The 17,533-nt window shown below is 34.1% G+C and overlaps 2 protein-coding genes across 2 annotated transcripts; one reads left to right on the top strand and one right to left on the bottom strand.

The window, feature by feature from the left end:
- Nucleotides 1-6,176, top strand: LOC113854077 (putative cell division cycle ATPase). The gene is made up of 16 exons (XM_027484917.1): nucleotides 1-550; nucleotides 1,212-1,333; nucleotides 1,446-1,534; nucleotides 1,621-1,656; nucleotides 1,758-1,851; nucleotides 2,205-2,247; nucleotides 2,340-2,440; nucleotides 2,868-2,932; nucleotides 3,054-3,550; nucleotides 3,632-3,719; nucleotides 3,825-3,968; nucleotides 4,150-4,718; nucleotides 4,955-5,093; nucleotides 5,189-5,257; nucleotides 5,361-5,501; nucleotides 5,651-6,176. The coding sequence occupies exons 1-16, from the start codon at nucleotides 333-335 to the stop codon at nucleotides 5,762-5,764; spliced, it is 2,529 nt and encodes an 842-aa protein (XP_027340718.1). The 5' UTR covers nucleotides 1-332; the 3' UTR covers nucleotides 5,765-6,176.
- A 1,300-nt stretch (nucleotides 6,177-7,476) lies between these two features.
- Nucleotides 7,477-10,449, bottom strand: LOC113853751 (reticulon-like protein B2). The gene is made up of 5 exons (XM_027484339.1): nucleotides 9,723-10,449; nucleotides 8,919-9,099; nucleotides 8,686-8,827; nucleotides 8,285-8,354; nucleotides 7,477-8,179 (listed from the first exon to the last, which is right to left on the bottom strand). The coding sequence occupies exons 1-5, from the start codon at nucleotides 9,922-9,924 to the stop codon at nucleotides 8,010-8,012; spliced, it is 765 nt and encodes a 254-aa protein (XP_027340140.1). The 5' UTR covers nucleotides 9,925-10,449; the 3' UTR covers nucleotides 7,477-8,009.
- Nucleotides 10,450-17,533: the final 7,084 nt, after the last annotated feature.

Here is a 17,533-nt window from a genome sequence, read left to right as displayed (position 1 = left end):
AGAGGCACAAACAAGCGGGAACTGATAAACACTCCGCCGTTAACCACCACTTTCACCGCCATCCCCTCAAAGGAAAAACTATCAGTTATTGCACCCACCCACCATATATTAATATTAATTATATTATACTTATACTCTATAGTTCAAGTTTAAAGTTTAGTTACACCCCAAAACCCTTAATAACATAAAGTTTAGTTCTTTTGTGTGTGTGTGTGTGTGTGTGAGAGAGAGAGAGAGAGAGGAAGAAATAAAGAGAGGGTTCTTCTTCGTTCTCTGTCATTCTATAAAAGAAGTTAAGAGTTACTGATATATTATTTCATTAGAAAGAAGTGATGGAACAGAAAAGCATACTGATATCGGCGTTGAGTGTTGGGGTGGGAGTGGGAGTGGGGATTGGATTGGCTTCTGGGCAAACCGTTGGCAAATGGGGAGCCAACACTTTCTCCTCAAACGCTGTTTCTGCTGAGAAGATGGAGCAAGAAATGCTACGACAAGTCGTTGATGGAAGAGAAAGCAATCTCACTTTTGATAAGTTCCCTTATTACCTCAGGCATCGCACCACAAACTTTTGCTCCTTAATCTGTTTTCTCTTATGTCTTATGCATGCAAACCAGCATGGTTTTATACACACACACACACACACACTCTTGATCATTCATATATATTATAGTATGCAACGTTGGTTCTTTTCCTGTAATCATGGAAAATCAAAATGGTTTAAAAGAAGTTTGCTGGCGACGGCATGCATACATATTTTATCTGAATTCAATTGTCCTGTGTACTGTTTTTCTTGTTTAATCCCTACACGGTTGGCATATGCTTTTGCATTGTGTGAAAGTGAAATCGTATGAATGAAATTTTGTAATCAGGTGGCCTTGTCTGTGAGGGAGGACAACCGTGTGATATGAACAGAACTATGTTTATATCTGACATGACATGCTGTAATATAAATATAACCGTAAGATGATTTTCCAGATTACGTTACATAATCTGGTATATGGCGACAATATTTTTCAAATATAATTTGTTAAGAAATTACATTTAATTAATGTTTCACTGAAACAGTTTATTGGATACTAATCCATTTCATGCTCTTATTGTTGCATTGATGAAGGCTTGATTTGACCATATATCTGAAGCGTTACTATATATTGATTATTCAATCTCTGTTCGGGTATAAGTAACACTTCACATCCTATTCGTGATAACAGTGAGCAGACGCGTGTTTTGCTGACAAGTGCTGCTTATGTCCATTTAAAGCATGCTGATGTTTCTAAATACACACGTAATCTTGCTCCTGCAAGCAGGACTATTCTGCTTTCAGGGCCAGCAGGTTAGTAATTTACTTGGCATCTATTGATGAGGGATTTTATATGATTTGGTGCTTCTACTGTCACTGTCAAGCTAACTATATCTTCTCCTCTTCCCTTTTTTATGTCCTAAAGAACTTTACCAACAGATGCTTGCCAAGGCTTTGGCTCATTACTTTGAGGCCAAGTTGCTTTTGTTGGATGTAACAGACTTTTCATTGAAGGTGAGTAGGGAGTGTAAGAAGTTTTGAGTCATTTTTACTTTCGTCCGTTACTTATGTACATAATGGTTGGTCTTTCATTTCTGCAGATTCAGAGTAAATATGGTTCTACCAACAAAGAATCTGTAAGATATTTCTGGTTTATTGTTTATTGCTTTTACTTTTGATTTCTGCCGAGTGTATTATTTTATGTTGCTTATCATCATAGCAAAACATGCTATTGCAGTCTTTCAAAAGATCCACTTCTGAGTCAACTTTGGAGCGGTTATCTGATCTATTTGGGTCATTTTCAATCTTTCCACAGAGGGAGGAACCTAAAGGTACAAACTGATTAACATCTTCTCTGACCCGGGCACATAGCTAGATTCATAATCAACCAAAAGCTTTGTCAACCTTTCACTCAAGGTTTTGCGGCTATGTTTTATGCGAAGAAAAGTTATAATAATGGTAACTTCTAATTGAATAAAAGATGTTGTGGAAGGTTAGATGGGTGTGCAAATAACTTTATCTGTTTTTGTTTAATGTTTGCCAAGTGTGATAGCTAGTGTTTGATTCCCTTGAACTTCCTACTGTATCAGGATATTGGTATTCTATATGGTAGTCTGTAATTGACAACTTACTAACTAGAATGCCTATAAAAACTACATCACTGACCTGGAGTATTTATTTGCAGGCAAAATGCACAGGCCAAGCAGTGGAGTGGACCTCCAATCAATGTATCTGAACTATGTTCAGATTGTGAGAAACAGATATAACTTTGCTGCCAGTTTATTTATATTAATGTGTGTGTTTGCCTTTTGGTTTGTAGGGGGGCTGAAGCATCTAGCAATCCTCCAAAGCTCCGTAGGAATGCTTCTTCCTCTTCAAATATCAGTGGCCTTACTTTGCAAAGCAATCCTACAAATTCAGGTTACTTGAAGAAATTACATAAAAAGATTAACTATGGCTGTTGATTTTATTCATTTACTAGTTATGGTCAGGTAGAGATTTATTTTTAGGCAGAGATATAATTTCGGAATGATACAAGTGCCAGAAGCATGTAAAGAAAAAGACAAAATATGAAAGAGGGATGCGTTTTCATTGTATTCTTGAATCAGCTACATGATCAGACCCATATTGTTTAGTTAATTTATGCATAAATCAAAGTGGTACTTTCCAATTTGAAGTTACAATCTGCATCTTTTACAGAATTGGTTTTATGCATTAGATTCTTAATCTTTTGGAGCAATAACTAGTATATTTTACGTTCATTTTTAGAGAGAGCAGTCTCATTTGATCATGCTTCTCTTTCTTTCTCTCTCTCTCATGATTTCTTATATGTTTAATCTCCTTTCAGCTCCTCTGAAGCGTACAAGCAGCTGGTCTTTTGATGAAAAGCTTCTTATACAGTCTCTTTATAAGGTAAATTTTTTTTATTATTATATGGATATTCCAGCATCAGAGCATTATTGAAACTAACCAAGGCCACATATCACATTCCTCCAGAATGACATTGACTTGATAAGTGGAATTTTACTTGCAGGTTCTGGTTTTTGTGTCAAAAACTTATCCAATTGTGCTATATCTGCGGGATGTTGATAGGTTGTTATATAAATCACAAAGGATATATAACATGTTCCAGAAAATGTTGAAGAAATTATCTGGACCAATTTTGATTCTTGGTTCACGAGTCATTGATACTGATAATGACTACGAAGAGGTGGATGAGAAACTTACTTCCCTCTTCCCATACAACATAGAAATCAGGCCACCAGAAGATGAGTCACATCTTGTTAGCTGGAAGTCTCAATTAGAAGAGGATATGAAGATGATACAAGTTCAGGATAACAAAAACCATATCATGGAAGTGCTTGCAGCAAATGATCTTGATTGTGATGACCTGGATTCCATTTGTGTGCAAGACACAGTGGTTCTCAGTAACTATATAGAAGAGATTATTGTGTCAGCAATTTCTTATCATTTGATGAAAAACAAAGACCCAGAATACAGAAATGGGAAACTTGTTATTTCTTGCAATAGGTGAGGCTTAAAGTAAGTTCAAACTTTAATTGCACCGAACTATCTTAATTTGATGACATACTTTTATGGTTTGTGAAACAGTTTGTCCCATGCATTGAGTATATTCCACAAGGGGAAATCAAATGGAAGAGATACATCAAAATTGGAAGATCAAGCTGTAAAATCTGAGGTTTGCACAACTTGTTATGTTTGTTTATTAAATTGAGAACACCTACCATGTGCTGATATGCTTTCAATGTTCTCTCTCTCTCTCTCTCTCCTGTGGACATAAAAGATGCAAAAAGGTGAAGGAACTGCTACAAAACCGGAAGCGAAGTCTGAAAATGCTGCTCCTGTAAAAAAGGCTGAAGCAGAAACATCAAATTCAGTGGGAAAGGCAGATGGTGAAAATTCAGTTCCGGCACCATCAAAAGCCCCTGTAAGCCTTTATTTTCTAATAAAATTGCAAGTATATTTGTAAGAGGCTTATTCAAAGTTCAAACATACTGTTGATTTCATACCATACAGGATTTAAGAAACACTCCTTTCTATTCTGCTGACTCTATTTGTCTGTTCTGTAAATTCCACTTCAACATTTGATGTTCATTAATCACTTGCAGCAAGTTCCACCTGATAATGAGTTTGAGAAGCGAATAAGGCCGGAGGTAGTACCGGCAAAAGAGATTGATGTCACATTCTCTGACATTGGTGCCTTAGATGAGACCAAAGAATCCCTTCAAGAACTTGTAATGCTTCCTCTTAGAAGGCCAGACCTTTTCACTGGAGGCCTTCTAAAGCCTTGTAGAGGAATATTGTTGTTTGGTCCTCCTGGCACTGGGAAGACAATGCTAGCAAAGGCCATTGCAAAGGAGGCTGGAGCAAGTTTCATCAATGTGTCCATGTCTACCATCACTTCTAAATGGTTTGGTGAAGATGAGAAGAATGTTCGCGCCTTATTCACGCTTGCAGCCAAGGTCTCCCCAACTATTATATTTGTGGACGAGGTTGATAGCATGCTTGGGCAACGGACCAGAGTCGGGGAGCATGAAGCCATGAGGAAAATAAAGAATGAATTTATGACTCATTGGGACGGGCTTTTAACCAAACCTGGAGAGCGTATCCTTGTTCTGGCTGCAACAAATAGGCCATTTGATCTGGATGAAGCTATAATTAGGCGATTTGAAAGAAGGTACTCACTACATTCTTTATCTCGTTACTAGATTTCCACTTTCTCCATTTATGTGTATACTACTTCCTATTCATTGTGAATTTTATGTGTGAGGGAGGTGAGAGCAAATGCGATGGCAATATAAAAGGCAATGATGATGACGACATATAGCTATCTATAATGTGTGCGCGTGAAAATCTGAATATCCTCCCTGAAGTTGTGTAATATTTTGATCATTTGAATCTATTGTAATGCAGAATCATGGTGGGACTACCATCTGTGGAGAACAGGGAAAAGATTTTGAGGACTCTTTTGGCAAAAGAAAAGGTGGATAGTGAACTTGATTTTAAGGAACTTGCAACTATGACAGAAGGATATACCGGAAGTGATCTAAAGGTTTGTACTATTCTCTAAAATGGTTAATGCTTTTTGTTCTATTTGGGCTTTCTGATTAAACCTATCCATTCATTGTCAAAAACTGTTCAACACAGAATTTGTGCACAACTGCTGCTTATCGACCTGTTAGAGAGTTAATTCAGCAAGAAAGGCTGAAGAGTCTGGTAATTGCTAATTGTATAAATTTTTTTTTAATATCTTTATAATCCTGATTATGTGTGTTCATTATGTTAACCTCTGATTTTCTATTTTTTATTTTTTTTGCAGGATAAAAAGCAGAAAGCTGCCGAGGGAAAGAATGAAGATGTCCAAGACAGTGAAGAAGTACAATCTATAGATGCAGAAGAGGAAAGAGTTATTACCCTTAGGCCATTGAACATGCAGGATTTCAGAGAGGCCAAGAATCAGGTAACACCACTAATAAATAAAAGATTTTTTTTTTTAAATGTGGAGCTCAAGTTAGATTAATCCAGTTATATAATAAGAATGGGTCTTTCATTGCCAGTAAAACGTCTATTTGTATACTGCTTGATCTGATCTAACTTGTTGGATCGCAGGTTGCTGCTAGCTTTGCAGCTGAAGGGGCTGGAATGAGTGAGTTGAAACAGTGGAACGATTTGTACGGAGAAGGAGGTTCAAGGAAGCAACAGCAATTGTCTTACTTCCTATGAACAAGAAAAAAAAAAAAATCGTAGCTGCACCCTTTCAATGAGTTAGTGTGAGGAACATTTCCACGAACAAGCAATATCTGCTGTCTATATATATTTTCCGAGAATACCTTGCTGGCTTCATTCCCTTGAGCTTAGGAACTAAGCTAATATATCTTGGGTATTTTTCCCATAGGCTGCAACAACCTACCAATATAACTAGTTACTAAGGTAACTTATTGCTATTCTATAAAATGGTGTTTCAAAGTTTGCTGTTGATCACTAAAAGCAGGTGGTGGTTTTATGTATTAGCATTATATGGTGCGTCGGTGATTTACTAAACCTGTATTGTATGTGCAAGAAATAAAAAATGTTGTGTGATTCAATGTGATAGCATAATGCATGTAACTTCTAATTAAAATTTTAAATTATGTTCCTACTCTTGAAATTTCACGCAGCAGGACATCTTTTGTCCATTACGATAGAATGTTTCCACCGTGTTTTCAATGAAATTTGCCATTTTCATTAAAATATGGAATATCAATAACCTCTGTCTGTTTTATGACACAATCATATGAAGACTGAAGATCCATTCGTGTGGACAGAGAATACTACACTGAAATGAAAACCTTTGTTATGCAAATCTTTTCAATACGGTTTACCAAGCAGCAATTAGGGGAGCGAAAATAACGCCAGGGTAACATTATCAGATAGTCTTAATTAATATTTAATTATGTTGAAACATTTCATCCGAAAAAAGTTACTATTTGAAATAGATTACAAAGAATATATAGTACGGGCTTCAGTTTGTCAGCACAAACTAGCACAGTCTTACCTAATGCAATATACTGATAAGAAAAATGATAATCTATTCTTCCACACTTTTTTCTAACACTGATATTAGGCAGAAAAGATATTAAAAATATATTTATCATGTCCATTAGACGGCCGTTATTTCCTTACCTTTTTCCCCTATCTGATATTATTATGCAGAAGAATAAATTGCTTCGTAGAAATATGTAAAAATGACTTCTACTTAAAATTCAATTATCATTGAGCTCGCAATACTAATAATTTGGATGTCCACGTAAAGTCAGTCATTGTGCAAATTCTTTTCTCAATTCTAGCCGCAGCTGCGGAAGCTCTTGTCAAGTTACATGGATGACTTGGGATAATATTGGAAAAACGAGCACAGAACCTCATATTTCATTTTACAGAATTTTTAGTTGTTACTTGTTAGCTTAAATTGCATACAGAAATAACAGAATCATTAATGAAAAGTTACAAAGAAAGATTAAGACAACAAAGATAATATCACCTTATTTTATTGCCAACACCTGTTGTATATGGAAAGCAGTAGACTTTCTTGCTTTTCTCTTTATACAACACCTCTTGCCACTTGATAAACTATATAATAAGCAATACATTTTCTTTTTCTTCACCGCTCAACGTGGAAAAAAATGTGATGACAATAGTATTTACGTCTTTAAGATGAGCACACTTGCACTTCAATTTTAACGACCGACTATAATATACATAATAAAAATTAATGTATTTTTAAATCTTATACATTCATAAATTTATTTTAATTTCTTCTAACTTCTTATCTCTATATTTTATTTTTAAAATTTTAATGTATCTTGCAAATATAATCCCACTAAAAATCTATATACCATTATCTCTTAATTAATTACATTATCATTTAATAGAATTTATATCCTTGTCATGAAGAACCTGTTTTTATTACGTATGGGTAGGGTAGAGACGTAAGAGGGGGGATGACCAAAACCCGTGTTCAAGCCCAGGCAGGTACTACAAAATGTCGGAACCTGTACAAGAGCTTCCAGACTGCATGACCCGGGTGAAATAATTGTGGTAATTCTTAGAACTGATCAGTGCCCAAGTTCGAACAAGGGCAGACACTGGATGGGGGGGCCTCACCGCCTCACCAACAGCTACTTCAAGCTTGCGTGAGTTGGAAAACAGAACGATCACTCCTATAAAAGCATTTAAATGCACGGCGTATGTATTCTTCATATAAATACAACACAAAATACAGATAACCAGTCATCCATGAGCATATAGGATTTTTTGTGGGGTACATGTAAGCAGCAGAAAGTTATATAAGATACTTCTTCCACAATGTCTACTAAAGGACCCTAAAAAATTAAAATCTGACATGATAGGGGTTTTAACTGATGATCAATCTAAATTTAACAGCACATTGACGAACCCAACTACAACATATTTGTCAAACTTGAGTGCCACTTCAATCTTTCTTTTTATCTTTCAAAGGTCCTCTGGGAATCTTGCTCAAAACCTTCGCATCGAACACTGCATATTGCTTCTTAATCTCGGCTAGTGCCTTCTCACCAAAAGAGTCCACGCGATCTTCATATTTCTCATAAAGCACAGGTACAGTGTGAAGCAAAACAAAAGCTGTTTCACGAAAATATAGCACATCACATCTAAGTATGTACAATTCAGGTTAATATTTGAACTTTCAAGGCAGTAAATGTCAAAGGATAAAAGGCACTTCATTACCTATATAGAACAGCGTCAAGAAGTTGGCCCAGCTCCCTAGAATAGAGAAAACCCATAATCCAGCAATCACCTGAATAATACAAAACAAAAACCATACAAAACAACAACCAAGAAGTTAGAAATCAGCACAACAATCTGCAACATTGCAGGATACAAAACCTGCGGTCCTCCCGCTAAGACTCACTAGTAGAGAACTGCCAAGTATGTAACCAGCATACAGGTAATACAAAAACGAAGATATCAATGGCAATGTAAACAATGTAAACAAACTGAGGCACGCCCGTAAACCCCACCTGCTTCCCCCACCCCCGGGGGATTTTAATCACCACAAATTTCAGAGTGGACAGCAAATGCAACAATGGACAACATAAAAACGTATGATAAAAAGGAAATCAACATACTGATAGGAACTTCTTGAGATCCCTTCCAGATGCTATATCCCTTAATACAGAAAAAGCACAATTGATCTCAAGTCTAAGAGCAGAGGCAAACTCTAAAACAGGTTCCTCGGGAATGTGCAATTGTGGGATCCTTGGTGGACTCCTAATCATAATCAAAACAAGTAATTTAATCAACTAACAGAGTGGGAAAGTATCAGAAAATCGTATTACAGTATTAACATTTAACACTTTACTTGTTGATAAACGTCGACGCATTGGACCATAAGAACAATGCTGCCAGTGCAAGTATCAGGAAATGGCAAACCAAAGTGAGAAGGTGATATTCAAGCAATTCAAACAGAATCCATATAGCTGTAGCAACTCCGAGCGTCGTCGCAGATATCTTCTTATTTCTCCATAGAAAAACATCCGCCGCTGTTCCATAACAAGCAATTCAGTGTAAAACAAAAACACACAGAGCAAACAAATAGTGAACATGTTACAGGCCCTAAATAAAAATTGAAAAAACCCATGCCATTAAAATAGAGGTAAATCAAGAAGCAGTATTATAGTCAAGGTGAGTCCTCAATGTTTGACTTGAGTTGACAATTAAAACGCAGGAAAAATGCCAAACTCCTCCAATACACTCACAAAAATCCAGCTATTATCGAAGCTAGGAACTTAGATCTTCTAAGGTACCTATATTAATTGGGGAGAATTTGGGGCAAAACACACAACTGGAGGAACAGTGGAATGCAGATCTAAGCCCCCAAAAACTATGTAGATCATTTTGTTATTTTTTTTTTTAAATAGCTCCAAAAAATATGAATAGAGCAACAAGAACAACAATCGAACATACAAGATCTCACTTGAACTTCATAAACCCAAGACCCACCCTATAAACCAACTCACATCACTGGAAGAGCAAGAAACAAATTTCTCGAATCAGAACTTAGGTTGCGGAGCAATTTATACGAGAAAAAACACTAATTGCAAGAATAAAAAATAAGGTAGCACAAAAAAAGACTAATAGAAAATCAGAAATAAAAATCGCATACGTTTTCCACCGCCAAGAACAGTGTGGATGGGCTTTTCCCGGCCGAAAAGCCTGAAAACCTTGTTCTTGAATGAAGGAGAAGAGTTGCTTTTCTCGTTGTCTGAATCCGACGAAGAAGAGGAATCATGATCGTGGATCTTCCCCGAAACCTTGTCCAACAGTGATTCACCCTTCGCTTCCTCGTGTTCGTGATGCTCCGCCATCTCTCCTCACACTCAGAATCTCACGTTTCCGATCACCGATCAACAACAAAAAAATAAAAAAACAAAACAAAACCCTAAATCCTCGATTCGAATAGAAGCGTCTGGAAGGAATAAGAAACTGGCCTTTCCCTCAGGAGTGTGCTGTGTGCAAAAGCAAAAGTAACGCTCACTTTCATTTCCATCTCTAAATAGCGAGTTTCATCACGATGGATGGCATCTCGGCCGTTCAATTCTATGACCCGAAATACTCATGGGTCAAAATCGGGCTCGAAATGGATGACCCGACCCGATTACAGATAGTGAATGTGCGTCGCTGCGTTCCACTTTCACATTTCGCAAGTGCCAAGGGACCCAAGCCGTTAAAAAACTCAATTTAAATGTCATGAATATGGACACGTGGCATTAGGACCGTAATCGGTGCTTCAAAGTCTCACACGCAGTTCAACAAACAAAATATCACCATATTGCAGCACACAGATCTCCGACACGTAGGATTGCGTTGTTTGGGGAGTGGGGACCCAGATTACTAAATTCCCGGGTTCAATACATTTATTTATTTATTTATTACATATAAAATATATATATGAAATTTTGAATCTTAGTCCCCAAAACTTATAAACTTAATTCTTTTCTTTTTAGTCAACAAACTTAATTCTTAAGAGTTAAGAAAATTGGAGTGAGCTTACGCGGTGGAAAAACAAGAGGCCCGACCCGGAGTGGAAGAGAAGATTCTAGGCCTTTAGCATTTACTTTGCATGTTTGGATGTAAAATAGACAAATAGCAGAATCTTCGCGGGGGCATGAGAAGCAATGGTGGGACAGGCATGCGGGAATACGTGTCCCACACCGATGAGGATGCCTTGTAATTCATTTCAATTGACGAGGATATGTGACTGCCCCAATCCGTGTCCATTCAGTTCCTCAACACTGTACACTTCAATTTCAATATCAAATTCATAACATTGCTTATATTAACAATATATTACATATATCACATATATCATCATCAAGACAATAATCAAACCAGTGATGACCCCATATTTTAATGTTACATACAGGCCCATCCTCCTTTTTCTGTGATTTTTACAGCAAAAGTTCAATCAAACATAGAGTAAAGGTTAGAATTTAATGATTAACATTATACTTTTCTTTGTGTAATGATTAATTAAAGAATAACGAAATTGCATAGCATTTAGCCTTTCATTACTTAACACCCCCATGTGATTTAAGCCTCTTTTTTTTTTTTACTTTTACCCTTGCAACACATTTTGCATGTTAGAATTTTATTTTAATTTTTTCGTTTAAAAGATAATGACGAGCAATTGCTTAAATCAACATGATAGACCATCAAAACCCAAAGCACCTACTAATCATGTTCAAGCAAATCAATGAATTGATGTGAAATTATCGACCCCACCATTTCTTCCATTGCTTTGAGCTGAAATGTCAATCAAAGGAAGGCATGTACCGAATAAAATTCACGTACATGGGATTAGTTGGATCTAAAAGTGTTAACAGAAAAGGTAATGATTCAATTCGACACTTTCATTGGTTGATTATTTATAAATATTATTATAAAAGATCTTAATGCTTGTAACAAGTCTGAACTAAGAATAAACTAATCTTTCTTTTTTTGAAAAAGAAAAGCATAATGTTTAAAATCGAAACAACCTAATAAAAAGGTCAAAAGAATAAAAAACATACTTAAAAATAAAAAAATCAAAATTAATTATATTAGATATATTTTAAATCTAAAACTTAAGATCAATCCATCCCAGATGAAACAAAAATCTTATTTATATTTTTGAAATAATATTTTACCAAATAAAATTTCATAATATATACGTGTGTATTTGTATATGTTTCTAATATACCTCAATTCAAACATAATTTTCTTTTTCTATAGTGTGTATATGTATGTAATAAAAAAAACCGATACATACATATATATGATTTGATGAATTCACACATTAAAGATTAATGAAAGAAACTGAAAAATTAATCATATCTAACCTAATATAAATAAAACGAATAACAATTACACCTTAAATAAAAACAAATAGATACTAATGTGTAGACATAATTAAATTAATTCAAATTTAGTTTTGTCCTCTAAACCGATTCCTCACAAAATACGAAATCCATTAATCATTGGCAACATATACAAAGGCACATAATGAAAGCTGTAAAGGGCCAACCCCAATTTCCTTCATCGTTTTGTGACACTAATCCAGACCTAAAGGAATTCTAGACCCCATCTCCAACCTGTTTGTGAGAGACCACGCCTTCCCCAAAAAGGTTCAAATGTTCACAGGTACTTGGAGAGGAAATAAGCGTTGTGGACCAAAAAAGAAAGCGTTGTGGACAAAAGGGAAGGCAACATGCAAAGCATCAAAAGCAGGAAACAACCATTTCGTAACTCCCACAACGAAAACTACAACCTTAAGACCCGATGGAAAAAGAAAAACATTTCGGGTATAATGCAACAACCATCCAATCAAGGAACGCCACCGTGAGGAAAAGGAGTCCAAATTAGATTTATATCTTAATGCTAATTTGGTTTGCTGAGAGCAACACAACCCGAGCAAGCTAACAATCTTGATCTTATCATCCAGTTGGATGTAAAACAAGTACGTATATTACACTTTTTTGGGCTTTCTCAACTAGGGATTATATATATTATATATACCGATTTCGACTGAATTTGGATCACTGATTTTAAATTTAATGGTTAAATTTCACCATATTATTTTCTTTAAAAAATACCTTAACGACATCGTGAAATTTTGACCATTATATTTAAAATCAATGGCTTTTCCTGTAACAAAATTGGAGAATTTAAGTCTGGCTACTGAACAAAATAATAGAATCTGGCTCGGATGTGTGCATAAAGTAAGTATACCATGTTTGGTTTTAAATTAAAATGCAAATAGATTCGTGTTTATTTTAATGCAACTAATTATAATTTTTATGTAAAATTCACGTTTATATTGTTCTAAACACATAAAAATTAATCAAGGTGAAAAACTAAATAAAAATAATATAATAGAAGAATAATGGAATAAGAGTACAAAGAATTGTAGCACTATATAGGGAATCAGACGTGGCAAAAACTGTTATGAACTTATCATTGTTATTTATTGGTACATAAAGATGAAATTATTAATCCTCATGTGTTTGTAACGGTTGGATTTTAGGATTAAATAATAATTTATAACTAAATGATTGAGTGGTTTGATTCAATAGATTCCGAACACCGGGTAAAAAATTAAGCGTAAGAACAGACCTAAGAAAAGACGAAAGAAAGATGACATTTACGCCAACTAGAACAGACACAGGTATAATAGCTAATGATGCAAGAGACCAACCGAGAGTATATAGAAAAACAATGTCAAAGTCTCTGTCAAGGTGTCTACTGAGATGAACAATTTTTAATTGATTAGTTGGCATGTCACTTGATTAATCTGTTACTCTCAATCCAGTTCACCCACACTCGACAGCTCCAATAGAAAAACCCCAAACGGGTGAATTTGTGAGTGGTTTTCAAGCTTTTGTAGCGGTTGTTGGCGAGTCAAATATTTGCAACCCAACAACACTTCTTGCTAAAACAAAGAACAACCCCTCCCGAACCGGGTTAAGGGGATGATATTAACGAGAATTTGATTATGCCACAAATATTTGGGCTGAGGCAAAATTATCGATTACAAGATATTGTTCTTCTTTAACTACACTGTGGATGCATGCGAGATATAAATGCCTTTTATCATAACTAACATAGAATGAACAATATTAATGTACATCCTCTATGCCGGGTCTTAATAAACGCAGTTTATTAAGATATATTATATTTCATAATTCCACAAAGGTACAAAGAGAAAATGAATTATTCGATTGTTTTCATTGACACCCAGAAATCAGAGCAATAAAGTTTCATAGTTAGTAAAACTAATGGAGATTATATGTGGTGTAAAGTAAAGAGATAAAAAGTAGAGGGACAGTGGGGTAGAAATGAATTACCTTAATTAGTCTCAAACAGAAAGACGCAAAAAGGAAGAGAATGGAGGGCAAGCATGAGAAGCAAAAGGTTGAGTTGCTGAACTCTGTGTGTGTGTGTGTGTGTTCTAGTTGCACGTGCTGTGTGGTCTCCTGCTATAATCGTTTATAGAGATGAACAACCTGGATCTATTCATGGACGACGATGATGACACTTGTTTTGTGTTGCGTAGCTTCACACAAAATGCCATCAAGATTTAGGATTTGTCTTTGGTTTGCAAATAACTGCTGGCTTGGAAATGGGTATTGTGGTAATTTAGAGTAAGGGAGAGAGAGAGAACATTTAACGAATATGCGTTGTCTATACCCTTACCTATTGCAACACGTGCTTCAGCCTTCCAATGTTCATACTTCATATAGCGTCGCCATAATGCAGCACTTCGGCCCATAGGCCTGCAGCTCAGACCAACTCACCCAATTCATTAACTTGCCCACGTGGCCCAATTCACGAAACCAATGTTAGTGTTACACTAACCCAAGGGTATAGACATTGGTTTATTAACTCTTTTCTATGAAATTTTAGATCAAATGGGATATTTTAAATATATTCTTTTAATTTAAATACTTTTTTGGTTCTTAAAAGTTTTATAGTTTTTAATTTAATTTTTATATTTTAAATCCTTGTGTTTCATTAAAAATAGTGTGATTTGATAATCATTGTGGTCCTTTCAACCTTACTATGTGATAGTTTAAAAACTGACAAACCAAAAAGATTAATAAATCTTTAGACTAAATACACACACACACAAAAATAAAAAAATTAAATGAACATTGTATCACTACACATAAGTTTCGCGTGATTCAATCTCTTTCAACATCATATTCTTTATTGGATAGTTTTCTAAATTCGATTCATCAATTAGTTATAGTAAGAAAGCTAACCAGGTCCAGATGAGTAAATGGTAATCATTTCACAAACTTTGTTACCTACATCTTAATCAAACACATTTTCTCATTAATGTAAAAAATGTTGTCTTTTTCGGTCAATACAAACAATGCTTTGACTTGCGGGTTGACGTGCAAACCTGTTGTTCAAATCTATTAACTTACTTACAGGTACATGCCGACTCTCGTAAGCCGCATTTAAATGAGTCATTAAATTTATAATTAGTTCTTATAAGCCTCTACACAAAATAGTGCTTTTCATATGGACCCTTATCTATCGCCTATTTAGACATAACGCCTTTATTATGTATAATCTGCATAAGCAAAATTTGATAATGTAACTTTTAAATGAACGTTGAAATGATCAACATTCTTCTAGATATTAGCACTTTCTTCGTTGATTTGGCGTGATCCTTGAACGTGCGACTGAGCGTTCAAGAATCAAGATTAAGACCTTCATGACGAAGTTAAATAACGAGGCTTAGGAGAGGTCACACTGTACAAACATTTTGATTGATTCAGTTTTACCTTAGATGATATTGTAAAGTGATGTGTGAAATATATATATATATATATATCAAGTAAATATTTTTTTATTAAAATTTCATGTTAAAAAATGAACTAATTGGTTGATAACAGTAAACAAAGACATGTAAATTTCATAATTTTTTATATTAATATTTTCATTGCATTGTGTGTAATCTTTCATGATAGTCAAAGATTTAATATGAATTTCAAATATTTTAATAATATGAGATTATATTTTGTATGCGACTATGCGTAATATCATAAGATTATAAGCGTTACTGGGATCTATAATATTTGATTATGAGATTCTTAAATGTAAAAAAAAAATATTATAATATTTTAAAAAATAAAGAAAATACATAATTACTCAGCTAATAAACAATGTCATGTTAAAATTTAAAAAAGATAATATTTAAAAAACTTAACTACTAAATACATTTTCCGAAAAATCTAATACAAAGTACAGCATTAATGCATTAAAATAAAGTGATTATCTTTAATGCAATAATGTGAAGTTGTCTAAATATCAAAATAAGATTTTTAAATTATAAACATTTCTTTGTTTAAATGTTGAATTAAAATGTTATCTATAAAACACAAATTTATAATAGTTTTTAATAAAAAAAAAAGAGTAAAAAAATATAAAATATAACAGATAATATGTGCAAAAATTATTATAAAAATAACATTAGTCAAATTTAGATAGTAAATAGTAAGATTCTCCATTCTGCAGACAACTCAATTAATTCATAAATACGGAATGTATTTATTTGTAGTGGTTGGGTGAAATTATAGACATATCCTTCTCTGTGTACCCAACAATGAAACGGTACCTAAGCATGCATGGTTTGATAGCTTAGCCGATACAGAAACAATATCAAAACGGTTCATTTTCCCACCAACACAATGACTAGTGATTGTGAAACCTAAAAGGATAGTGCGTCTCGCACGATCTTTGATTAGAACTTGGCACTCGAAAATAATGCAAAGGGCTCCACTTTTCCTCTTCTCTGCTACTCTTCAGACCTGCACCCCTGAGGGTCCCCATTTTCTCTGCCCAGTTTTCTTCACATGTGAACTCAAGGAATATATACGATTCATGTTACAAAATTTACGCAAAATATTTCCAGTACTGGAACGTTCGTAGAAATTACTAATCATCTAAAATGTCGATAAATGGCTTTTAAAAAATGGCACAACGCATAAAATATAGGTAAAATTTAATGGGAGGGTTGACAGCACCATGCAGTGTATACTGTACTGTACAGAACAATGCATTGCAATTTAGCTATGGAAGACAGGCCCCCATTAACTAGCAGGTAGGTAGGTAGGTCTGCACTCTGCAGCCTAAATTAAAAACCACTATTCTAATAAGAGTATATATTGAAAATATTGAATATATTCTAAAAAATACTTAAATTTATTATATAAATATATATCAAATATATTATTTAATTTTAATATCTAAAACATCCCCTTAAACACACGTTTAAAAAATGAATTAGAAAACAAAATTGAGCGTTAATGCGTGGTATGAATGTTTATTTAATTCCATACTTTATCATTTATCTTTATTTTTGTATTTGTATAGTTAATATACAATTAGATGTTTGCAACATGTATGTAAATATGCTAAAAAAGGCAATTTAGTGTGTCTCTCTTTTTTGAAGTTGTTTAAACTCTGTTTCTTCATAACGTGTCTCAACCTTTACACAAAACTTTATTGCATAAATTATTAAAATAAAATTAAAATATCGTTTAGCTATACTCTATCATTTAAAAAATTAATAATAATAATTTTAATTAAAAAATATTTTTTATATATTTTTTATCTCTAGTGTAATAAATATTTGTTTAATAAAATCTTGTTACTTATAAAAGTCTAAGTTTAGCTCTAAAAATAAAATAGGATCTTTATAGTATTTTAATTCATAAATAGGTTAATTTTTTTTAATAACATTTAAGTTGAAGAAAACTGTAGATGACATAAAGTTGATGTCTATAAAATAACGTAAATATTTATGATAATTTAATTAGGTTGTTCCCATGCTCTTGTAAGTTATAATCTATTTTATTCGATATACACAATAGACATTTTATTAAAACATTAGAAGCGAAGATTTAAAATAGTAAGATATAAAAT

Source organism: Abrus precatorius, unplaced genomic scaffold, assembly GCF_003935025.1.
Source record: "Abrus precatorius isolate BTA unplaced genomic scaffold, Abrus_2018 Scaffold11, whole genome shotgun sequence".
Classification (NCBI taxonomy): domain Eukaryota; kingdom Viridiplantae; phylum Streptophyta; class Magnoliopsida; order Fabales; family Fabaceae; genus Abrus; species Abrus precatorius.
The sequence above is the reverse complement of the archived record's forward strand: the minus strand, read 5'-3'. Positions and strand labels throughout refer to the sequence as shown.

Excerpts from the sequence above, each read along its gene's own strand:
- LOC113854077 (XM_027484917.1), top strand. The coding sequence starts at position 333 with ATGGAACAGAAAAGCATACTGATATCGGCGTTGAGTGTTGGGGTGGGA. Across the intron at positions 1,334-1,445 it reads TCTGCTTTCAGGGCCAGCAG|AACTTTACCAACAGATGCTT; the intron begins GTTAGTAATTTA and ends TATGTCCTAAAG. Across the intron at positions 3,720-3,824 it reads ATCAAGCTGTAAAATCTGAG|ATGCAAAAAGGTGAAGGAAC; the intron begins GTTTGCACAACT and ends TGGACATAAAAG.
- LOC113853751 (XM_027484339.1), bottom strand. The coding sequence starts at position 9,924 with ATGGCGGAGCATCACGAACACGAGGAAGCGAAGGGTGAATCACTGTTG. Across the intron at positions 9,100-9,722 it reads TGTTCTTGGCGGTGGAAAAC|CGGCGGATGTTTTTCTATGG; the intron begins GTATGCGATTTT and ends GTTATGGAACAG. Across the intron at positions 8,828-8,918 it reads GCGTCGACGTTTATCAACAA|GAGTCCACCAAGGATCCCAC; the intron begins GTAAAGTGTTAA and ends GATTATGATTAG.